The 24541-nt window shown below is 54.0% G+C and overlaps 1 protein-coding gene across 2 annotated transcripts in view; it reads right to left on the bottom strand.

Annotated features, from left to right (window-relative positions):
* Positions 1–822: 822 nt before the first annotated feature.
* PTP4A3 (protein tyrosine phosphatase 4A3) overlaps positions 823–24541 on the bottom strand; it is a 48504-nt gene continuing 24785 nt past the window's right edge. For both annotated transcript variants that reach the window (XM_075743207.1, XM_075743208.1), the window contains exons 2-6: positions 13563–14353; positions 11785–11877; positions 7237–7367; positions 6500–6574; positions 823–5635 (exon numbers count right to left, since the gene is read on the bottom strand). In XM_075743207.1, the coding sequence (XP_075599322.1) occupies positions 5518–5635; positions 6500–6574; positions 7237–7367; positions 11785–11877; positions 13563–13667 (522 nt within the window). In that variant the 5' untranslated portion in view covers positions 13668–14353 and the 3' untranslated portion in view covers positions 823–5517. The remainder of the gene's footprint in view (positions 5636–6499; positions 6575–7236; positions 7368–11784; positions 11878–13562; positions 14354–24541) is intronic.

Here is a 24541-nt window from a genome sequence, read left to right as displayed (position 1 = left end):
TGCTGGACACAGGATCAGGGTGTGAGTGGGCTCTGCTTGTGCCAATTATTTGATGATGAAGTGGGTACTTAAAACCCGTGACACACTTTGGTAAGTGAGCAACACAATCAGCTCGCTCAGCCAAGGCAGGTTCGCTGCTACAGACCAGCTCTGGGGTCTCCCTGCTGCCAGACCCTCCCCTGGAGAAGGCCTCGCTTGGACTGGAAGTAAATGCTGTGGTGGTTGGATTGTGTCTGGCAAGGCACTGGCTCCTGACCCTGCTGTGATCACGGTGGCTGTGTTAGGGGGATGCTGGAAGTGGGGGCTACCTGGCCTGGCAATCACCACTGAAGACACGCATGATGTTTTGCTAAGGGCTGGAGATGGACCATGCAGTGACTATGCTGGATGGGACAGAGAGCAGCCCATGGGGAAAAGGGCTCTATGTGAGTGCCTGGAGCCCTGGGTGCACCCCTAGCACCAGACTTGGCATGGGCAAATCAATTCTGTCTGCCCTGGGCTCTACTTTGCCTAATTTGGCTGTAGCCCATCATCTAATCGCAGTAGGTCCAACCCTTTCCCAGCCACCTCCACTGTCTGTCCCGGGAACTCCCAGGAAAGGGGAATGGGATTAGAGGAGGAAAATAACCCAGGGAAGAGAATATAGCTGGGACACATTTGGGGTGGGATGGGAGTGGGCTGTCTCCAGGCAAGGGGAAGCAGCAGGACCACGACATCCCCCCATGCACCCCTCCCACCACCCCTTGGCCAGAGTTTGGCTCTGCCTTTGCCTCCCCCATCTTGGTAACTCCCCCATTAGCAGCACTGCAGCACACGGGGATGTACAAAACAGTGAACGCTTTTTATTTCGCTGCTGGAGTGAAACCACTGTAATTTCATAAAACTCAAAAAAAAAAAAGTGATTACTAAAAGGCATACATTTTTTTTTTTCCTTTTTACACAAGATGTAAGTAAACAGACAAGTTTCTTTTTAAAAAGGTTATAAAGTGTCAAGATCCTATACCTCATCTGCATATTCAAAGTGATGCCGTCTGATACAAAAAGCATTGGGTATAATAATTTAGCTATGGCTCAGACCAAAAAAAAAAAAAAAAAAAAAGTCATCTGGGCTTAATCTACATACTACTACGATTGCCCACAGAGTTAAAAAGGAAAATATGCAGTTCTTTGTTGCACAGAAAGAAACAGCAGGGAAGTTGAGAGTTCATTGGGAGATCATCGTCTAAAGGGAAGCCGAGCGCGGTGAAAATGACCCCCCTTCCCGGGAATGTCTGCCAGAGCCTGCGAGCGGGACCGCAGCCGGCCCGTGACCCCCCGCTGCGCAAAGAAACCAGCCACATTTTTCTCCCACCAGACAGTATCTCATCCAAATCCACCCACCAAACTGCACCTACCCAGCCTGCTGGAAGCAAGTAAGATATAAAACCCTGGAAACTGCATGGAAGTCACGAATCTCCCTGTGCGCCTTCCCACTGAGACTAATAAAAACCAAACAAACCCAGTGAAAAAAAAAAAAAAAAAGAAGAAAATTACTCGTTCTACTGTAGATAGGGCAAGACTCTTTTGCTTCCTCGGGAAATCTGTTACTCATAAACATCCTCATCTGAAGCTCTCAGCCCAAGCACCACAGTGTCAGCCTTATTGCAAGACTCATATTATGAATTCACAAATGCAAAGTCTTCAAATACATGTCACCAGACCTTCCTTAAAGAGCTGGCCATTTGCGATGGCCATGTTGCCTTCCTTCCCACCGCTGCCCCCACTATGCGTTCCATACGTCTGGCAAACATGGAGAACAGAAGGGACACGCGAGTCTCTTAACCGCAACGCAGATAAGGGCACACATGTACCACTGGTGAGAGGACACAACTATGAATTCTCACTCAGATTTATTCCCCCACACGAGGTTCAGCCATTGATTCCTGGGCAAAGCCTACAAGCTCTTGGTTTGATGGTTAGGGCGCCTCTGCTTTGCCATCCCTTGGGTCTCCAAAGCTCTTGCTACCAGTTTGGAGCCCTGTCCCTGCAAAACCCATGGAAAGATGGTGGTTTTCCATGGAGGGGGTGAGAGAGGTGGATAGGGGTGAGGAGGTATAAAACCAAGTTTGTGCCTTTGCAGAAAAGGGCAGGATAAGGTGAGTGGTTTGTAGCCAAAGCCATGGGGCATATGACATCTGCCAAGACCCAATGGAGACAACTGGAGCAGTAACAGAATCAACAAATACATCAAATTTTTAAGGCTCTCCTTTTCAACATCTTGGCACCTGAGGTGAGACAAGGATTACTGTACAAGCAGAGATCCAAAAACCAGCCCAAACCTTGAGCCCTTGGCCACTCAGGCCTCACTCTGGTGCTATGTGTCTACTGGGCTCCAACTTTTCCTCAACTCTCCCAAGATTCTTGAGAGGGAACTGGGCTCTGAGATTTCTAATTCAAAACCCTGTTGGAAGACCCCTCAATTTCCCCAGCATGTTATGTTTCTGTAACCCCCTCTAGGCTGAAACATCAAGGAGCTGGTACCTCAGAGGTAGGAGCCCAAGTCCATATCAAAAAAAATCCCAAATATTTGGCAGTCCAACCTAGAGAAACCTTGGAGTGGGTTCAAGCTGTCCGTACAAGGGCAGCAGCTCTTGGGCTGCCAAGGTGTCCTGTCCATGGAGCAGCACACAGCAGGTGACAGCAAGTTCCAGGACAGGGGGGAGACATCCATTAAAAAAAGAAAAAAAACATAGGACAATTAAAGCAGCATGGGTTTGGGGTATTTTGGAGTCACACAAAACCAAAGAGTGTCAAGATGCTGCTCTGCCAACCAGAGGTGTTCAGGCCACATGGATTGTACCAGGTCAAGGACAGCTCTTACACTAGAAGCTATTTTTAAGGTGGTTGGGTTGATGCTACATAAAGCGAAGGAGCACTGCAAAGCTTGTCCCCTGCTCTGTGTTCCCCCCAAACAAGCCCACCAAGCTAAGATGTGAGTGTATTCTGATCAGAGCTCAGCACCGAGCACTTCCACCATCGAACCCTACATGGAGGAGGTGACGAGTTCCTGTGGCCAAAGGATGCTGAATTCAAGCCTCTCTGTCCCCATCCCAACCCCAACTCAAAAGCATCATGGCCGAAGCCCTGGATCGCTTGCCCTGGGCAATCTGCCATGCGCATGGGTGAGGAAAATATTTCTCCTCTTGCCAGGGCAGAAACATGTCCAAGCCTGCAAAGCAACGGTTCCCACCGCTTTATCCTAAATTCTTCGCAAGTCATGGCACAGCCTGTTGTGATGGGAGCACATGAGACCAGGAGGTCTCCTGGCTAAGAGGCATTGGGGCTGTCCCCATCACTGTGCCGAGCCACCTCCTACTGCCCCTGGGGATGAAGCAGCACCTATTTTAGCAGCAGGAGGACACAACGGGGCAGGAAGAGGATGGTGGCCCACCCAGTGGGAATGTTGCAATACAGGATCAGGCCTTTTTATCAGTCCAATTTCTCATCCTCCCCAATCAACGCAGAACCTTCAATCACCGCCACCTTCCCCACGAGACATAGGAACCAACAGCCTGGAACAGGGCAGGAGAAACTCAAGGGATTGAGGGCTGTCCCACAATGTGGGGGCTTGGACAGGCCCAAGGTGTGGGGTATGACAGCTCTGGGGCCATGCGTGGAGGGTCTCCACCTCGCTCAGCACCATGGCCCATCCCATGGGATGGCCATCCCTGCCATGCAGTGGGGTTGGCTCCCATCAGGACAGAAGTGGCTCTGGAAACGGCTCCGAGCTCCCTCTGCCCATGTGAGGTGGCACAAACTGTCCCCTACCCTTCTGCAGGTACTGAAAGTGTCTAACCAGCCTTCCTAACCACTTATCCCAAGAGATGAACCCTCTGAAGCAAATGTCTCCAGATACTATGTTTCGGAAGGCACACAAACCTTTGGAGATACCCAACACAGGGCACTGAAGGCATCTTAAGTTGGGCAGCCTAAAACCACAAGATGCCGGATGACTAGCCCTCCCTTGCCCCAACATCTGCGATCCTCTGCAGCTGCGGGGGGTGAGCAGCAGCGAGCCCAGAGGATACCTGGAGTATCCCTTGGGCCACACGTATGCCCTGGTGACAAATGGCGGCCAGCTGTGACCCGGAGCCGAGGATCAGTCTGGGGGGGCCATGGGTCACCTCCCAGGCTCTGCCGGGCAGCGATGGGAGAAAGAAAGGCCAGAGGACGTGCAGAAGACAAACAGGGTTTTTTTTTTAAAGTTTTTTTTTTTTCCTTTAATTAGCAAATTTTTTCTTATCCTCGTCAAAAGAAAAAACACCCCCACATCTCCTACATGCCCACCGCTTCAGGTGCTGCAAGCGTTCAAAGGCAGTAAGTTGAGAGATGTTTAACGTCCTGGCTCAAGGGCACCTCCGAGTCCACCCCACCAGGTCCCGTGCTGGGGGGGGGTTTGGGGTGCCAGGCGTTGCGTTACAGATGCCACCGGGTGTGAGAAAGGCAGGTGCAAAATTTGGTGAAGTGCTCTTGCCAGGAGCACCCAAAATCCCCCAGGACAGCTACAGCAAACGCAGTGGTGGAGGATGAGGACGTGCCTCAAGATACACATTGCGTCCCCAGGGCATCGCAGCCTGAATTGGGGTTTGTGCCGTGGCGCGGTGATGGGAACGTGACAGGAGAGAACCCACCACCCTGTGCATTGAATTTGGAAGCTATAAATAAGAGCACCCCACACTTTGGGGGACCCAGTGCTGACCCTGCACCATGGCAAAGCTGGGTCCCTCAAAGCCCTGCCATGGTCTCCCAAGTTTCCCAGCGCCTCTGCCTTCGCTGCAGCAAGTCCCCAGGGAGCCCCGTCTGCAGCATCCCAGCTGGCGTCGAGGCCACGGGGAGGCGGTGAAGTGGCAGAGGGGGCAGCAGAAAGGGAATGGTGCTGGAGGGGACTTAGCTCAGCCCTTCCCATGGCTACGAGGCCAGCACCAAGCTACGAGCCCCCTTCACCCCTCCCTGCTTCTCCCCCTGAGGCCACTGCACCATCCCCACCTCCATCCCCGCTGCTGCAGCCCTTATTTATACGGAAGAGGTGGGAAAGGGATTTTCCGGGGGTGGTCCGGCCCTCCTGCTCCCCATCCCTTCTCAGCTGGCAAAGCCCTGCCTGCATCACCCCAAACCAAGCACCCTCCACCCATCCCTCTCAGTGCAACGGGAGGGAAAAGGGAGGAGGAAGAGGAAGACGATGAAGAACCGTCACGTGAGCTCATTGCCTGCTAACGCCAAGAGTCAAAGGGCAGCGCTGCCTTCCCTCTCCTCGGGGCTGTAGCTGGAGAGAGCAGCTTTTTTCAGGGGTCCGACAAGACGACGGTGCTGTGGGTGCTGGAACACCTTGGTGGTGCTCCACGTCCCCCCACCCCAGCCCTGGCAGTGGGGCAGCGCGCGGGGTGCACAGGGCTGGGCCAGGGGGGGGTTGAGGGGGTGGGATGCGTGCGAGTGCCCGGGTGTCTGTGTGCACGGATTTTTGGCAAGAGGTCATTGAGGTTACATGATGCAGCATTTGTTCTTGTGGTTATGAGGGTCCTTAAATCGGAGTCTCTGCTTTGGTCGGTATTTTTCCAAGTATGTCAGCTGCTTGCTGTTGATGGCTCCTCTGCGCTTCCTGCGGGAACAGAAAAGGGCCGGCACAGTCAGCGGTGCGGCGGGAGAAGACCCTACACCCCAAACTCACCCCTGTCAGGGCGCTGAACACCCCTGCCTGGAGCAGGAAGGGATTTTGGAGGCTGCAGCTGTGTGCGTCCTCCAGGGACGGAGACGGGCACTGACCCCAGCAGCTTTTCTTGCTCATCCACCCTGCGAGTCTTTAGGACATGGAGAGAGCCAGGGAAGAAATGCCTGGGGAGGCTGCCCAAAAGTGGGGTGCCTGCCAAAAGCCCCCAGGGATGCTCCCGGCTGCCACCTCAGCCTCCCGCAGCCCCGATGCAAAGGGGGCTCAGCCTGGAGAAGAGAAGACTGAGAGGGGATCTGATCAACGCTTATAAGTATCTAAAGAGTGGATGTCTAGAAAAAAAGGGGCTAAACTCTTCTCTATGGTGCCCAGGGACAGGACAAGGGGCAACGGGCACAAACTGGAACACAGGAAGTTCCATCTCAATATGCGGAAAAACTTCTTTATTCTGAGGGTGACGGAGCACTGGAACAGGCTGCCCAGCGAGGTTGTGGAGTCTCCTTCTCTGGAGAGATTCAAAACCCACCTGGATGCGATCCTGTGCAACCTGCTCTAGGTGATCCTGCTCTAGCAGAGGGGTTGGACTAGATGATCTCCAGAGGGCCCTTCCAACCCCTACCAATCTGTGAATCTGTTAATCTGTAAATGCTGGCCCTCCCTTTTCTTCCTCGCCCCCTCCAAAAGGAGAGAAAAGCAACCCTGGTGCCCTGAAAAAACCCTGGGAACATGCCAGATCTCCCCATTCCCTTGGAGAAGGGCTGCTTTCTCCCCCCGACACCAAAATGCCGCTCGACTTACTGTCGGATGAACTGGATGGCGTCTTCGTACTTCATCCCGCTCTCGATCAAGGCCAGCGCGACGAGGACAGGAGCGCTGAAAGGCAAAGGCGGTGGCGGTCACTCCCCAGCCACGCAGCCCAGAGGCTGACATCCTGTCCTGGGGCGGGGGGACACGCTGCGGGGCTGTAATGGTGGCATTGCGAGCAGTCGCCAGCGCTTGCTTTTAGTTTGTAATTTCTTGCCATTTGGCTGTAAGCGCTGCCCCAAGGAGGATTTTGGGTTAAAACCCCTAGGGGCTGGCAGCTGTTTGATGCTCTTCTAATGAGCACGAGGACTTTGGAGACAAATCTATCGGAAAAGTGGATGTAAATACACATGCAAAACCTGACTTGCAGCGGGGGGGAGCAGTAAAATGCAGCAGCTCTCGAAAAGCATCGGCTCCCCATTGTAGCAGGAGGCATTTCGCACTACCTCCATGATAAGCTCTTAGCAAAAGCAAAACAAGCCACAGGGCACTGGTAGGACAGTGCTGAGCACCCCAGGTCTCCCCCATGCCCAGGATTTGGCCATGAGAAGTGCAAGGAGGAGCTCAGGCAGCAGTGTCCTCCATCAACGCCTGTTCCCACCAAGGTCTCCACTGCATGCAAAAACCCTGCTCAAAGGAGGACTAGGGAAGGCAAGGAGGAGAGCAGGCATGGTTTTCCCTCTCCCTCCTTCATGGGTGGGTGGCAGCCAGGGTGCTGCGCTCTGACTTACCGCCCCAGGCCGGCCACGCAGTGCACAGCCACGCAGCAGCCGGGGTCTTCGCAGAACTTGGTCTTCAACAAGTTGAGCCAATCTTCCACTATCTTGCTGGGGGGAGGCGCTCCATCATCGAATGGCCAATCCTGCAAGGTCGAGGGGAGGAGAGAAATGTTGTCAGACCCTGGGGAAAAAGTCAAGGGGTTGCTTTGACTCAGGGTGATGGTGTTTTGACCTCGGCAGTGGAGAGGCAGATGTGTGTGCCAGGAACTGGGCTCGCAGTGCAGCTCTGCAGCGATGTAGCAGGTTTTGCAGCGCTGTCCGGCATGCAGAAATCCCCTGGCTGCTTCAGCTCAGGGTTTTCAGCCATACGAGTCTAGGTCTGGGGTACTCCCATCTCCTACAGACAGGTTCAGCCGTCAGGAGCACCTACAGGATCTGCAAGATGGTCCCCATGTCCTCCTGCCTCTGCAGAGCAGGGTGGCCATCGCCTGCCTCCTCCCCATTTCGGATGACCACAGTGAGCTTCGGTGTAATGCAACTCCCATCCTTCCCCCTGCCAGCTCCTGCCTAAATCCAGCGCTTAGGAGTGCAAAGCCATTTTGTAGGAAGTTTGAGCAAAGGTGGCTTGGAGAATGGCTGAAATCTCTGATGTGATGCTGAAACTCAGCTTGCTGCAACACATGGAGGGAAGGTAAACACACAAACCCTGAAATGATGCTCGAGGGACCCCCTAATGCCACCATACAGAGAAGTGAAGGGCTCTGTCCTCTGTCTTTTTGGAGGGAGATCCATCCAAACGGGGCCATTTAAATAGCATCCTTCAGGAAAGGAGAAAAAAAAGTACCGATCTTCTTCCAAGCTTCATCCTTGAGCTGCATGGACTCAACATCAGGGCATGGTGACGAATGGGGTAAAACGGGTGCTGCATCAAGCACCCCCAGGCCCTGAGCTCTGCTTTGTGGGAAAAGAGTCCCCCCGCTTCCCTCCCTGCTTGCTTGCGACTGCCGTAGCATTTTGGGGAAAAGATGGTCTCTCCCCATGGGCAATGGCAGCCAGTTGAGGTTGTACATCTCTCCCAAGATGGGGATTTCTCTCCCAAAATGGATTTGACAGGAGGAGTGTGACCACCAGCTATGCACCAGCAGGGGAGAGGGATGGGCAGGGGAGCATCGCTTGGAGGGGATGCGGCATGGTGAGCCCCGGCAGGTGGGAAGCACGGGGCTGTAATCCTCCGTTTGAGGAGTGAGTCACTAAGCTGCCGTGCTGGAGTCATCCTTGGTGTAAGATGGCAAAAGAAGCTGCTGAGCTTCACTTCAGTGTTTGAGCAGGTAATGTGATTTCAGTCGGGCTTTGCTAGGAAAGGAGCAGGATGGGCTTCAGGGTGTACTAATGCTTGAGCCAGCCCACCCTGCACAGCACATGTTCGTCTTGCAAGACCATCTCCTCCCTGCGGTGCCAGGAAAGCACCGCTTCAGCCATGAGTGCAGGTCTCTGGGTTCACACTGAGGATGACATGCTGTACCACAAAATCATAGAATCATGGAACGGTTTGAGGTGGAAGGGACCTTCAAATATCATTGAGTCCAGCCCCCCTGCCATGGGCAGGGACATCTTTCACTAGATCATGTTGCTCAGAGCCCCATCCAACCTGACCTGGAACACTTCCAATGATGGGGCACCCACAACTTCTCTGGACAACCTGTTCCAGTGTCCACCCGCACCATAACAAAGTTCTTCCTTATATCTGATCTAAACCTACCCTCTTTCAGTTTAAAACTGTTGCCCCTTGTCCTGTCACTACAGGCCTTGATAAAGTACTACAGGCCTTGGTGAGGCCTTGGCACTGCTGAGGCCGCACCTCGAGTACTGTGTTCAGTTTTGGGCCCCTCACTACAAGAAGGACATTGAGGTGCTGGAGCGTGTCCAGAGAAGGGCAACGAAGCTGGTGAAGGGTCTGGAGCACAAGTCTGATGAGGAGTGGCTGAGGGAACTGGGGTTGTTTAGCCTGGAGAAAAGGAGGCTGAGAGGAGACCTGATCGCTCTCTACAACTACCTGAAAGGAGGTTGTAACCAGGTGGGGGTTGGTCTCTTCTCCCAAGTAACAAGTGATAGGACAAGAGAAAATGGCCTCAAGTTGCACCAGGGGGAAGTTTAGATTGGATATTAGGAAAAATTTCTTCACTGAAAGGGTTGTCGATCATTGGAACAGGCTGCCCAGGGAAGTGGTTGAGTCACCATCCCTGGAGGTATTTAAAAGACATGTAGATGTGGTGCTAAGGGACGTAGTTTAGTGGTGGACTTGGCAGTGTTAGGTTAATGGTTGGACTTCATGATCTTAAAGGTTTTTTCCAACCTAAACGATTCTATGATTCTAAATGTCTCTCTCCATCTTTCCTATAAGCTCCCTTTATATATTGAAAGGCTGCAATAAGGTCTCCCTGGAGCCTCTTCTTCTCTAGGCTGATCAACCCCAACTCTCTCAGCCTGTCTTCACAGCAGAGGTGTTCCAGCTCTCTGACCCTGTTCCAGCTCTCTGACCATGGTCCTCTGGACCTGCTATAACAGCTCCATGTCTTTCTTGTGCTGGGATTCCCAGAGCTGGATGCAGTACTCCAGGTGGGGACTCACGAGACTGGAGTAGAGGAGAAGAATCATCTCCCTCGACCTGCTGGTCATGCTTCTTATGCAGCCCAAGATATGGTTGGCTTTCTGGGCTGCCAGCACACTTTGCCAGGTCATGTTGAGCTTCTCATCAACCAATATCCTCAAGTCCTTCTCCTCAGGGCTGCTCTCAATCCATTCATGATAATGGGAATTGCCCCAACCCATATGCAGGACCTTGCACTCGGCCATGTTGAACTTCATGAGGTTCTCATGGGCCTACTCTTCAAGCCTGTCAGGGTCCCCCTGGATGGCATCCCTTCACTCTAGGGTATCAACTGCACTGTTCGGCTTGCTGTCATCGGCAAAGTTGCCGAGGATGTAATCAATCCCACCATCTACGTCACGGATGAAGATATTAAACACGATTGGTATATCCAACACAGTCTATCCATCCTGCACCATAAACCTTCCTACAGTGAAACCCACACAGTGCCAGTTCTGCGGCAGAATTTCTGCCCCATCTCCGATCTGCTGGAAGAGCTGCCAAGCAGATGTCCACAGCATGGTACACCTGTGTCTGGCACAACTTGGTAACTGCCATCAGTTCAAGAGATTGCTCGGAAGCCCCCGTGGCACACAGAGGAGCCGAAAGCAGAAGAGGCATCCAAAACACCCAGGAGACACATCCAGGATGGGACCACCACACATGTGGGCACTGCGGATGCGGATGCTGGCACCCAGACACACCACACCAGAGTCAGGCCTCAACTAGCTTGTGCCTATTCCCCAAAGAAAGGGATAGAATATATAGATGTAGTCTATATACAGAGATATATTTGATACAGGTATATAGAGAGATATCTCTGTATCTGCACAGATATATCTATACATAGATACATAGGATATAGATATCTTGCTAGATAAGATATACCTTATACAGTATCTTATATAGTTTCCATATCTAGGATATTGATATCTCCATATATAAAACATGTCCTAGATATAGATATCTCTCTATAGAAGATACTTAGAGAGGTATGTATATCCTAGATATAGAAACTCAGACTGAAGCATTCCAGCCAGAAACAGGGTAAAAGGCAGAATTTGGTCTGTAAGAGAGCAGAGATGATCTCCTACATACAGATTCTGTATGTATGATACAGCTATCTTTGTAAGACACATCCTATAGCATCTATATCTAAAGAGATTTGCATCTAGAGGATCTGTATCTAGAGAGAGACTTAGGATCTATATCTACCTATATCCCAGAGGATTTAGGATATAGCTATCTCTCTCTATGGATATACATTATACAAAGAGAACTATATTTAGAGGATCTACACACAGAGGACCACCCCAGGAGACACGAGGCGCTTCCAAACCCTTCCTAAATAATGAGCAGAGCCTCACTTTCCAGCTGGAGCTGAACTCCTTGGCAGGGCAATCACGCCTGACATCATCTCCAATTACTTATCAGCCAAGATGCAGCCCAGGCAGCTGCCTGCTCTGCCTCCTTGCCTTTTCCTGCTTGCTGCCTGCTCCCTTTCATCCCCCAGAGCTATACCGGCAAGCTGCTGGAAGAGCAAAAAACCCGCACCTCCCCCGGATAAGATAACGCTGGGGGTAACGGGAACCACGCGCATCTTCCAAGTGGGATCAGGCGCTTTCATCCCCTGGATGCTTTAAAGGCTGAGCGTCAGGCAGAGAAGGCAGCTGCCGACTCAACCTTTATGAGTCACAGTTTCGGGTGCGTGGGCAGCACTTTCTTTTTTTAAAGCACCAGCCCCACCTCAGCCCGGGAGCGGGGAGCTCGCCTGCCTTGCCCTGAGGATGAAGTTGGGCTTCAAACTCCGCTCCCGGGCACGTGCGATGCTGATTCGGTCTATCCGAAATGCGGGTGTTTAGCAGACCCCAGGGATAGGGGTATTTAGGCATGAGGGAGGGTGGGCAACCTACCATGACGGTGATGCCGTCCTTCTCCAGGGGGGTCTTGTCATAGGTCACTTCACACACTCGTACAACCGTGGTGGCACCGTATTTCTTCAGGTCCTGGGGAGGCAAGGAGAAGGAGGGGTCTGAAGAAACCCTGCGGGTCGCACCCCAGTTAACCCCAACACATCCGAGCCCTGCTATGACCACGCGGACCCTAAACCAGTGCCGTGCCACATCTCTGGACCCACGAGCAAAATCCGCTGTGATCCATCCAGCCTGGGAAGCACAAGCAAACATTAAATCCCGGGGCACCAAAGCTGCGTGGCCATGACAGAATTTTTACCCAGCACCTCCATGGCTCATTAAAATTGCGAGCGCCAACGGTGCCGTTTATTTTTAAGCCCCGACGGCAGCACCAGCGGCCCCTTTACACCCCAGGCAAAGAAACGTCCCTGACGTGGCTGCAAATCCCCCAAAGGAGAAATTATTTGTGCCTGGTGAGGTTTCAACTTCCACTGCAGAAATGCACGGAGGTGGCTGGGGGGGGGACGGGGGACGTCGTAGTGCACCTCGCTGACCGTGCTCAGCATCCTGCAGATTGCACAGGGACTCCTTCCTGACCTCGTTGCTGTATCCAGTCATCGCTCCGATGCGCTGCAGGCTTAGGCGCGGGACTTGGGCTGTTTCCAGCGTGGCTTATCGCCCGCCGCAAGGATTGCCCTGGGATTACGTCTTCGGCCCCGCCAGGCGCCACGTGAGATCGTCCCCTTCAGCGATCCATCTCCATCCCTCCCTGTGCGTGCTTGCCAGACCGTGGCAAACCCCTACGCGCTCAGTAGCTTGGCCAAAAATTGAAGAGGCTAGAGGAAAGGGGAACGTTTGCCCCTTCCCACTGGTGCCATCCCCATCGCCTTGTGCGTTGGATGCAGGGGCGTGGAGCGGCTGTCCCCAGATCCCACCCCCCGCCCCCCTTCCTGTGGCTCTCTGAGCTGGTGGTGCTCACACATGCTTTTTTGGATGTGCCAGTGGGGGAGTTTCCTTTATCTTGGAGGATGTGTCTGGTACTGGCCTGTCAAACCTCCACGTGATTCAGGTCTACGGCAAAAGTCCCTTGTTGGGCTTGTGCGCAGCCCCAGGTCCCTCTGCAATTACAGCAACATCCCAAAACGCGTTCTCGGAAGCAAAAGCTGCTTGTGTCAGCTCGACCGAACCTGCAGGATGTTGCCTCTCCCCCAGGCACTGATAAAAAGAGTAAGTCATAGAATCATAGAATCTTTTACCCTGGACCGCAGACACACATCCATTAATCCCCCCCAACTCCCAGCTGCTGCCAGTGCCGGACGCGGCGCTCCCAGGCAGGGCACCGAGCCCTCCAGCTCCTTGTGCACCACCCAATGCACTCTGGACATTGGAAAGACACTTGGATATTTGGGATGAAAAGTCCTTATCGAGGTGCTGGGAGATGCAGGGGAGGTTGTGTGCCTCCATGTGCATCACTGCAAAGCCCCTTGATGTGATGTGCTGGTGGAGCTGGCAGGGGATGCAACGGGAACGGGGAAACCCTGCTCCATCTCCACCGTGCCCAAACGCTGCGCTTGGGGTCCTCCAAAATGTAGCGCCATAAAAAGCCGGCGGTGATCGGACCCACTGCGACAGGATGCCACCGCGGTCATGGTACCACAGTGGACGTGCTGCTGCCTCATCCTATGGAGGGTTGATCCCTGTTGCATCTCTACGTGGGCTTTTAATCCCAAAACACTCAGCTGGGTCCCAGACCCCCACTTCCAGCCTCTCCTCCTTACCTCCAAGAAGGTGCTGAGTGTGGCGTTGGTGGGGTTGTGGGTGATCAGGAACCTCATGTTTTTGTAGCAGACCTCCACCGGCGCGGGGCGGTTCATCCGGGCCATGATGGGACAGGAAGAGGGTGAGGTGGTGCTGACGGCGGTGGGGGAAAAACCCAAGAAAAGGGTGGCGTGGAGGGGGAAAAAAACAAACCACCACCCCTCTGCGCTGAAAAAATAAAACTAAAACAGGATCGAGAACTCAATATACAGACGTTGTGCAAATAATCCCAGCTCCTGGGAGTGCGCCGGCTTCCTTGACACACCGCAAGCCCCCCCGGGGAAAAAGCCAGATGGGAAAAAAATAATATTAATGATGATGATGATAATAATAATAATAATAAAAAAAAAAAAATCCCTTTGCTGTAGTGTCGGCGTCCTCGGCGTGTGTGCGATGGCGAGCGGCTGCCGCCTCCGGTGCCGCGCGCTCCCTGGCGCTTTAGAAAGGCCTCTGCATATGGGGGGGGTGGCGGGAGGGTGACCCCCGTCACGTTACCCCATCGGGGTATGTGGAGTACTTAGGGGTGGCACGGGGGGCCGGGAGCCTACGGGGCGGCGTCGGCGGCGTCCGGCAGCGGTGCCTCGCTGGGGCGATCCATGCACGGGAGCCTTGAATGGTTGAGTCGGAGGGTCGGGATGCCGGGCGAGACGAGGCGAAGCGGCCTGGCACTGCTTCACGGGGCGGGCTGCCGGGGGCTGCGGGGCTCAGAGCTGCTCATCAGCACCTCCATAAATCCCAGCGGAGAGCGAGGCTGCAGGGGAGGGAAAGGGAAACACGGCGGTGAGGGTCTCCTCCTCCCCAGGCTAGCTCCTGCCCGGTGTGGGGGACACACACGGTGCCCCCAAATGCACCAGCATCCCGCATGAGCATCCCTAACCATGCTCATCTTCGTACGAGACTGTAGATTAGAAAGCGAGGTTGTATTTAAAGAGGAAGATGAAGTGTCATCTGAAAAGCTGAAATGGCACCGGAAAGCCAGGAGAGCAACTCACATTTTCTCCGCAAAAGGGAAAAAGCACATGGCAGGGAAGTGGCTTGCTCTCATGCCACCCAACATCAACACCCAGCTGGTGCATTAAAGCACCCGAGCCACGTGAGCTGACCCCCCAGCACCCATCCCGTCACCCCAGACCTCACCTTTGTATCCCCGAAACGCACGGTGAATATTTCCACCCCGAATGCGCCGCTCGGCCCCGAACCAGCTGCCGCTGCCTCTAATCGGCCACATGCTGCCGGTGCTGCTCGAGTGGCTGATGTCCACCAAATGCACCTCTAATGCTCTTAGGCAAACTAAGCCGCCCGCAAATGAGCTTTCTTGGGGAGGGGGGGAGCAGAGGAGGGGGTCGCAGGTGCGCAGTTTCACCAACGCCAGTGACGGATGCGTCCCCCTGCTCGCTCATCTGCCTCCCCGTCACTGCCGGCGCATCGCTCCCTATAAAGTACCCTGGAGCATCTTCGCCTTCAAGGATGGCAATGGGAAAAATTAAAAAAGAAAATCAATTCCAACTGTGGAAATGCCAAAACCCAAGAGAGGATGGGTCGAGCAGGGAGGCGACGGTGCTGCCAGCTCCTCTCGGAGCCGAGGGAAACCCGGTGCTTCCCCGCGTCACTCCACGCCAGACTCTTGTTTTGAAGCTGGTCCCTTCCCTGGGTCAGCGGCTGCTTAACTCCTCGTGGCCGGAGCCTCAAAATAGACTATAAGCACATAAGTAACCCGAGCTGGGCTGGCATGCACCCTCTCGCTTCTCCTCCTGATGTCCCAGCACCCAGAAACTTTCCCCTTCGGTTTGTTTTATCCCAATGCAACAAGACAAGGTGGGAGCAGGGAGGTGCGCTGAGCACCGACCAGCTCATCACACTGCCCGGGTGCCGTCGCTGGGCTCCTCCAGGCCTGAGCATCATTTACAACCCACCCGCTGGCTCCCGCTTCGCCAGCGGTCCCCGGGAATGAAAAAATCAAATAGCAAAGGGGAATAAAAAAAAAGCCAGGCGAGGTACAGGTGGAAGCGGGGCTGCTCTCCTGAATGCGCCCAGCTCGGCTGCTAAAATCGGGGACTTTCCCGCTGGCTGGACACTAATTATTTATTATTGGCAGCACACGCAAGCTGTGGCGCTGCCCCGGCACACAGCGCATCTCTGCGCCCATGGTTTTACAGCCAGGATTTTGGAAAGGAGCTGAGAGGGGGGGCTAGGAGCTGGGAAAGGGCCAAAACTCAAGGGGATTTCAGCACTGAGCCATCCCCAGCTCCACCACAGACCCTGACGTGTCCCCTTCCTCCCCAGTCCCAATTCACCCCGAACCCCTTTGTCAACCGCATCACATCACTCCTGACCCGTTTATTCGTTGGGTTTTTTTTGCCCTGTAAAAGAATCGGGTAAAGCCACCCCAGAGCCGGGAAGAGATGGGATGGAGCCAGCTCTGTGGTTTGTGACGGTGACCCACAGCCGAGCGGTGTCGACCCGTGCGCTCCTTTGGTCAGGGTGCGTTGGGGTTTGTTTTTTTTCTTTTCTTGAGGGTGCTGAAGAAAACTAAATTCATCCTGCAAGGATGCTCTGTGAAGTTCAAACCCAGTCCAGGCTGTAGGGACAAGCGCGACGTCCCGGAGGGGGATTTTCCAGCCCCCATCGAGAAAATTAGATTTTAGCAGCTGATGGAGGCTGGAAGCTTGGCTGGGGGATGGGGGGGAAAGGTGAGAGCCGCTTCCTGGCAGCATTTTGGGTCTGATTCAGAACAGCTCAGCCCCAAGGTGTTGCTGATCCCCCTGGAGCAGCTCACCCTCCCCAGCTGGACCACGGCAGCTGGGATCTTTGCTCAAACCTTGCAATGATCCCGCAAGACAGGACGGGAAACGTGCTCTCCCCCTGGGCTTAACATGCTTTTCCAGTGATGTTCCCACCCATCGCTTCGTTTGTAGGGTTTGCTCCCCCTTGAGATGAGCACACGGTGCCCGGGTAAGAAATGGTATTTCTGGAGGGTAATTTTGAGCTGGTTTTGGCTACGTGGCTCCTACAGGTCCAGGTGCTGAGCTGCGGGCCAGCACGGCCACAAAAAGAGCCAGCGACCCATCGAGTGAATGTTTCCCAAGAAAAACCTGCTGGCAACCCCCTCAGCAAACTTCTTCCTTCCTTCTCCATTCGCTTCGAGGAAAACAAGAGGTGAAAACCGTCCGAAGGGAGGGGAGGTGGGAGGGATGGGCAGCCACAGATGCCTGCTGAAAGGGAAGAGCTGCTGGAAAGCAGGTATTGCCCCAGATCATCCCCTTGCAAACCCAATTTCTCTGACGCAAAGGACCTGAGGATCTTCTGCTTTTCCTTTTAACACCTTCAGCTCTTGGATCTCTCAGCTTCCGCCTCATTTAACTAAGTCTTGCCTCCTGCCCCTTCGGTCTCGATGCACTTTTGGGAGAGGCGCTTGCAGTACACAAAGAAAAGCAGCAAGAAGTAACTCCCCTTCCAAACAACCTCGTACCCCATTTTAACCAGCTGCAGGGTTGCGTTGATACAAACCATGTCCGTGTTTAATCATGTCCATTAATTAAATCCACCCGCTGAGCAACCCCCTGGGACTGGCGGCCGCTGCGAGCACCAGCACCAGCACTGCACACCGGGAGCGGTAGCTTGGTCCCCATCGTCATCCGACGGTTCATGCTCCATCGGTGCTCTGGATATCATTTTTTATAGGCTTGGGTGTACTGGCTGCCAGTAACGGAGGTTCACTGGGAACCATTTGCGTAGGAGAACAGCGAGTGCTCCTTTCCCACAAGGTCTTATCTCCAGTGGAAGCGTTTCAAGTATTTCGGCAATTGCACGTCCCGGCAATTCGGCCCCGAAACCGATAAATCCCTAATGGATATTCAATCGCAAATCATCCCCAGCTCTGCGGGCTGTGATGCTGATCACCATAGTAAGCATGGCAGAGCAATGCAGAAAAGGGTATTTCGGCTAATTTTAATAATCTGCCAAGTGAATAAATATCCTTCCGATTCGAGCGCTACAGGGGATCTGGATCTAGATGAAGCATGTGAGGATGCAGTAAGCAAGCCCTGGATGAAGATGCTCAGCGGCGCAGTACTGGCATTTCAGGCTCAAACCCATCGGAGTGAAGCCCCACGAAGGAAATCCAGCACGAATGAGCGGAGGAGCTGGGTACCCTGCTGCCACTGTCCCCCTGCCATGCCCAAGGCCAGGGAAGGCTGGAGACCATCGACCTGCAATGTACCCATCACTGCCACCCCAACATCTGCAAGCTCATCTTAAAGCTTCACCGGTAATGTTTGCCTTTGAATTTGTACAAGCGTTCATTTTCCAGCCGGAGCTGTGTGACACGGCGGGCTTGTTCCTTGCAAAGCCCCCCAAAAGACAGACATACCATAAGCCACAATGATGTTTTTCGCCACGACTGTGGAAGTTTCCGGTTCTTCCACAAGAAGTTTTGCAGTCAAGAGCCTGGTGAGGATCCAGGGTGAATGCACTCTGGCATGGCAAGAGCAATGAGGATGCTGCTCTGGGGGATGGGGACCACTGAGCCATCACCTCCCTGCCTGCACCCCAAAGCGGAAGGCATCACGGGGCTCTCCTAATTATTCCTGTGCAATATGGAATATTGCAAATGGACCAGTGGCTCCGTTATACACACTTTGGCCTCCCAACTGTCCAGGGATGGGGCTGCTCTTCCTCCCAGCACCCCGAGGCAAAGTAAAGGCCAGGGCTCCCTCGCTGCAGTCAACGGAAGGGTTTGGCTGGACCGGTGAGCAGATGCCAGACCTGACGGCTACGCTGCTGGTACTCGGGCTAGCGGGACGCAGCTGGTGAAGTCAGGTTTTCCCAAGCGTAGCAACTCCTCAAGCAGAGGAAGAGGAAGCTTTGCAGAGCCAAACTGTCGCTCCACGTGGGCTTTAGCAGCGGGACTTGGAACAAAGGCTCTTACTCACCCAACCAGTCTGTGTCTTACCCGTATATAAATAGAGCTATCATGTCCCGAGTGAGCACATCTCACGTTCAAAGTTCACCTTCAGAAAAACCTAACAGAACACCCATCTGTGTTACATTTGTTCGACCTCTCTCCTGGTTTCAGCCCATGTAGCAAGATATCGACCCGCCCTTTCCCCTTATGGCTGACCATGTCCTGCTCTCCCTGCTCCCAAACCCACCTCCACAACGAGCATTTCCATCGCCCTGAAAACTGCGTGCAAGCTTCTGAGTGGTCCCAGTTATTCCCATGTAGTAGTTTTGTACACATCTACCACTGCCACATGTGACCACAGTGAGTCTATCACGCTTGGCCACATGCAGGAGACCTACCACCACCAGCACCACCACCATCAGCACCACCACTGCAACCACTGTCACCATCAGCACCACCACTGCAACCACTGCCACCACCACCATCAGCACCACCACTGCAACCACTGTCACCATCAGCACCACCACTGCAACCACTGCCACCACCACCATCAGCACCACCACTGCAACCACTGCCACCATCACCACCACCATCACCACCACCACTGCAACCGCTGTCACCAGCAGCACTACCACTGCAACCACTGCCACCAGCACCATCACCACCAGCACCATCACCACCACTGCAACCACCGCCATGAGCACCACCACTGCAACCACTGCCACCACCACCATCACCACCACCATCAGCACCACCGCTGCAACCACTGCCATCAGCAGCACCACCACTGCCACCACCGGCACCAGTACCAGGGAGGTCACATCCCAGGACATGGAAAGCCATGGTGTTGTCCCCAGCCCGTCACCACAGCCGGGGTCCAGCCAGAGGAAAGCCAACACACTAAGATTTCCTCCGGCTAGATCTGCGCAGAAGGAAACAGGAAAGATCCGGGAGGAGAGCGACGGAAACAAAACACCCCGCAGCAGTTGGTGTCTGGGGGCAGAGGCGCAAGCGGCCACCAGCACGTCCTGCTCCAGGTGCAGGGCTGGAAAGAGCAGACAGGGACGTCCTGGAAAAGCTGTGCTGGACACTGTAGGGAGGCGGCGGCGGCTGCGGGGTATCTGCCGCCGGGAATGGAGCACTGCCCGGTACTGTCTGCTGGGAGAACGTCGTGGAGTTTTTCCTCCGAGGGGTTGTTTTTTTGTTTGTTTCTTTGCCGCAGGGGACGTTTTCTGAACAGAACAGCAAGAAAGAAGATTATAACTGCACGGGCGCAGAGGGAGACTGACGGGGAGCTCTCGGCAGCCCACCGAAACCCATCTGCAAGATAAACTAGTTCATGTGTCTTCCTCCACATCCTTTTCAGTGCTCAGCAAATGCTGGCTCCCGCATAAACAGGCAGAAAAGAGTCGTACAGCCCCTGATTCTATAGCCCCGGTCAGATTTAAGGAATTTGGTGATATTTAGGCAGCGGGGAAAGATGTCGGCATGATGTCGACACGGAGATTCACAAGCAGGAGGCAATCGGGAGACCAAGAACAAGGGAGGAATGGAGAAGAGGAGACAGTGAGCCAGCCAGATAAAAAGAAGAGCAGAGTCTTCCCAGTGCTGTGCAAGCCAAGAACGCACCAGAGGCCCCAATAACATGATCGACCTCTTTTTATCTTTTATTCGCACCTTTCTTCTTTGAAGAGAGGCTGAGGCACAGAATGGAAAGTGCCTAAAACAGCCCGTCAGGAGTTGTTTTTCCCTCTCACCCACTTTGGTACCGGTCCTCAACCCTGCTGGGACACGGACCCCATGCCCATGTGAGGATATCCGCGATGGCCACCGGTGCCGGGGCTGCCTCTCCCATCCAGAACATGAGGAGCAATGCTCCAGCGGTAACGCGAGACGCTCCAGGCATCCTTGAAGAACCCTTCAGCTGTGAATTCAGGTTTTACCCCCACGTGCAACCCCCCCCGCAAGCAGCCCGAATTTGGGGTGTACAAGGATGGCATTTTTTTTTTACCAAATGCCTTCTTGCACCGTAAGAGATTTAGCTGCTGTGAGCAGCTCGTAAAAACACAAAAAAGGTACCAAACGTTCAGCACTGGGGGGGAAAAGGACCCCCCCCCAAGCCAAATGCAGACCCCTGCCCGTCCCTCCCACCCTGTCCCCGGCAGCAGAAGACTCACGGGCAGCCGGCAGCAACCCTGCCTGCAGCAAGATCCTACTTTTATGATCCAGGATATCCCCCTCCACCGCCTTCCCCCAGCAGCCACGAGGAGCCCGCAGCCACGGTGCCGACGTCAGAGGCTTTTCCTGGCTTGGATTTGAAGGGAAAAAAAAAGAGGGGGGCGGAAGAGAGGCCAACTCCACGGGGAAAAGTAATAGCAGGCTTTGGGCTGGCTGCCTCCCAGATCTGCAGAGGGTGCACCCTGAAGGGGTTTTTTTGGGGGGGGTGAAAGGCTCGGTTGGTTGGGGATGGCTGGTCCCCCTGCTTTGGCACCGGATGCACAGGGAAGTCGGGCACCCCAAATGCTGGGAGCTAGCTTGCTCCCATCCTTCAGGGATTTCTTTTGGCCAGAGGAATCAGGGAGGAGAAAAAAAAAAAAAAAAAAAAAAAAAGAATTCTGCATCCGATGGGGCGTTTCCAGGCTTCCTGCCTTGTCTAAGATCATCCTCAGAAAGAAAAAAATCCTGAAGCAGCATCCTCACCCCAAAACAAACATAGGGGGGCAAACCGACACCAGTGGTCCCCCCCCCCCAACAACTGCCACCACCACGTGCCTCTCCCACCCTGAATCTCTGGTGCGGCTGAACATCTGCTGATCTTTTCTTGTGGTTTCTCGCAGCATTTTGAGCGAATTTAATACTCGTGGCAGGTGTCTGAACGGCAAAATGTGTAGGGGGGTTGGGAACGATGCCTCTTATGGGGGAAGCATCAGGAGCATGGGCAGCAGCAGCTCCCCAGGAAGGGCATGGGGTGGCTGTTGTGACCTCCCCTTCCAAGCACAGCTTGAGCCCGTGCCAGGGAAGCTATTTTTGGGAGAGGTGCAGCCTGTGTTTAGTTTTTCCACTGCCTACCCCAGCACTGGTGTTTTGGCCCCTGGTCTTCAACTGCCTCATTTTCCACCGGACCTGAACTTTGCTATTTTGGATGTCCCCACTCAGTGATGGCATCCTGATGTGAAGATGTCCCTATCCTGCCAGGTCCTACCTCCTCACCAAGCCAACAGCAGCCCTGACCAAAGGGCACTGGCAGCCTTCTCTGCGTCATCGGTGTGTCTTGCACAACCCCCAATGTCAGCTGGCCGTGGTGGCTTTGATGGACATTTGTTGACGAAGAAGGGAGCACCAGGGGACTCAATCTACCCAACAGGTGGATTTCGACCTGCAGATAGTGTTGAAAGTACACCCTGCTCCATGACATGCTGGGGATGGCAACATGGGAGAGAAGAAAACATGCTCTGCCTCTGATGGGCTCCACGGAAAGGTCTTCTCTGGTGGTATCACACTATAGCCAGCATTGACCAGAGAAGCCAAGCTCTGGAGAAAGGCAGCTCTTCCAAGTCAATGGCATCAGGCTGAGATGGGGTTTGTGTGCCCTTGAGCTTCCTCCACCATCCAGACCCTGTGGTCTCAGGGGTTGTCCTGCCAAACCATCTCACCCTTGCTCCCCAGTATTGGGTCTACACATTTCACCCCACGGAGACAGGGCCACACATATTGTGACAGGCTGCTGGGGTGCAGCAAGACCACCAGCCCTCTCTCTCGTAGTGGGCACTGAAGCACTTCTGAAGGTAGCCACCAGCCCATGAGGACAGTGCTGCCTGGAAAAACCTGGGATGGCTCCTCCTTGTCCTCACTGGCCCTGACTGCTGTCACCTCTCAGCAGAAACTAGCCCTTCTAGAGCCGTCCCCTTTCCAGTAGGATGGGACAGAGATGCTGCATGCAGGTAAGTGCCTCCCCAAGAGCTACTAATAATATGGAGAGATGCCAGGGGAAACATGATGGGTGTCAGCCAGGATAATTAAAAGCTGTGGAGCAAGCGAAAGGAGATGGGAAAATGCCCTGCTCCTGCGTGGGATGCTGCAAGGTCTGATGGTGCCCAGGCATGCTGCAGACCACCGGTACGCCAAGTTCCTGGCTCATCCCACTGAGCCCAGGTCCTGCAGAGAAGGTCTTCCCTGCAAATCCCTTCCGGAAACCTCCTTAGCTCCAGCAAAAAGCCACGGCACAGCTCCTTGGTTGCCACGGGACCACTGCTTTGCAAAGGCAACACGTTGACAAAGCTCTAGGGACAAAGGCAGGTACCTCCAAGCTGTCAGTTTTGGATGCACAGCTGTGGGCATGGCCTGATCCTGTACCCTCTGCTAACCCACCCTGCACCTGGCCACCGCCAGCAACAGGGACAAAATCCTTTGGTCTGAGCTGCCGCTGCTGTTGCGCAAAAAGCCAGCACCAAGAGATGCTGTGCTGGCAGGTGCCGAGAGGTGTCCCCCGCCTCCGAGAGCTTGCAGAACACATAAATGTGGTTTTCTTTCAATTAAAAGATCAAAGGGGATGAAATTCCAAGTTGCAGCCACTCCTGCTGGTGGGACATCAGTGTCTCCACTCGCTGTGCAGAGCCTGCCCGGTGTGTAAAGCATTGCCCCTTGTCCTCAGCCCGATTCACACCCTGTCAACATGGGAGATGGGGGACCAAACTGGAAGGAGGAGAAGGGAGGATCGAGCATCGTTTTAGAGGACCGAGATTCAGCCAGAGCAGAGCTTGGGTTGCTCAGGGTCTGCAAACTAGGGAGCTCCTGAAACTCAAAGCCCCCTGGAAGTGCATCTGGCAGCTGGGCTCACGGGGGCATAAAAAGGCGAGGATGTGGCTGCGGCTCTTCCTCCAGCTCAGGAATCAGTGGCCATCAGGGCCTTGGAGAGAGATGGGTTTGATGGATGGACTATTTGATAGATAAGGAATTGGTTGGGGCAATCACATCCAAAGACCTGCAGTCAACAGCTCGAAGTCCAAATGGAGATCAGTAACAAGTAGGGTTGGGCAAGGGTCCGTATCAGGACTGGTACTGTTCAAAAACTTTATTAACTACACAGACAGAGGGATCGAGTGCACCCTCAGTGACTACGGAGATGACACCAAGCTGAGTGGTGCGGTTGATACCCCAGAGGGAAGGGATGCCACCCAGACGGATCTCGGACAGGCTTGAGGAATGGGCCCATGCAAACCTCATGAAGCACAACAACGCCAAGTGCAAGGTCCTGCACGTGGGTCGGGGCAATCCCCACTATCATGAATGGATTGAGAGCAGCCCTGCGGAGAAGGATGACTTGGGAATACTGGTGGGTGAAAAACGGGACATGAGCCGGCAATGTACAACTGCAGCCCAGAAAACCAATCGCATCCTGGGCTGCATAAGAAGTGTGGCCAGCAGGTTGAGGGAGGTGATTCTGCCCCTTTCCATCACTCTCTCGAGACCCCACCTGGAGGTCTCCAGCTCTGGGAATCCCAGCACAAGAAAGACATGGAGCTGTTATAGCAGGCCACAAAGATGATCAGAGGGCTGGAATACCTCTCCTATGAAGACAGGCTGAGAGTTGAGGTTGTTCATCCCAAAGAGAAGGCTCTGGGGAGACCTTATTGCAGCCTTTCAATATATAAAGAGAGCTTATAAGAAAGCTTGAGAGGGACTTTACTAGGGCCTGTAGTGGTAAGACAAGAGGCAAGGGCGTTAAATTGAAAGAGGTTAGGTTTAGATTGAACATAAGGAAGAAATTTGTTATGATGAGCGCGGTGAGGCACTGGAACAGGTTTCCCAGAGAAGCTGTGGATGCCCCATCCTTGGAAGCACTCCAGGTCAGGTTGGATGGGGCTTTAAGCAACCTGATTTAGCAAAAGATGTCCCTGCCTGTGGCAGGGGGGCTGAGCTAGACGACCTTTAAAGGTCCTTTCCATCCCAAAACATTCTCTGATTCTGTGACTGCCTGATGGCCAGGGTAGCCGGGCAGAACCACCGTGGTCCTTCCCCAGGGTTCACAGATTCTCC

The sequence above is a fragment of the Balearica regulorum genome, chromosome 2, assembly GCF_011004875.1.
Source record: "Balearica regulorum gibbericeps isolate bBalReg1 chromosome 2, bBalReg1.pri, whole genome shotgun sequence".
Classification (NCBI taxonomy): domain Eukaryota; kingdom Metazoa; phylum Chordata; class Aves; order Gruiformes; family Gruidae; genus Balearica; species Balearica regulorum.
The sequence above is the reverse complement of the archived record's forward strand: the minus strand, read 5'-3'. Positions and strand labels throughout refer to the sequence as shown.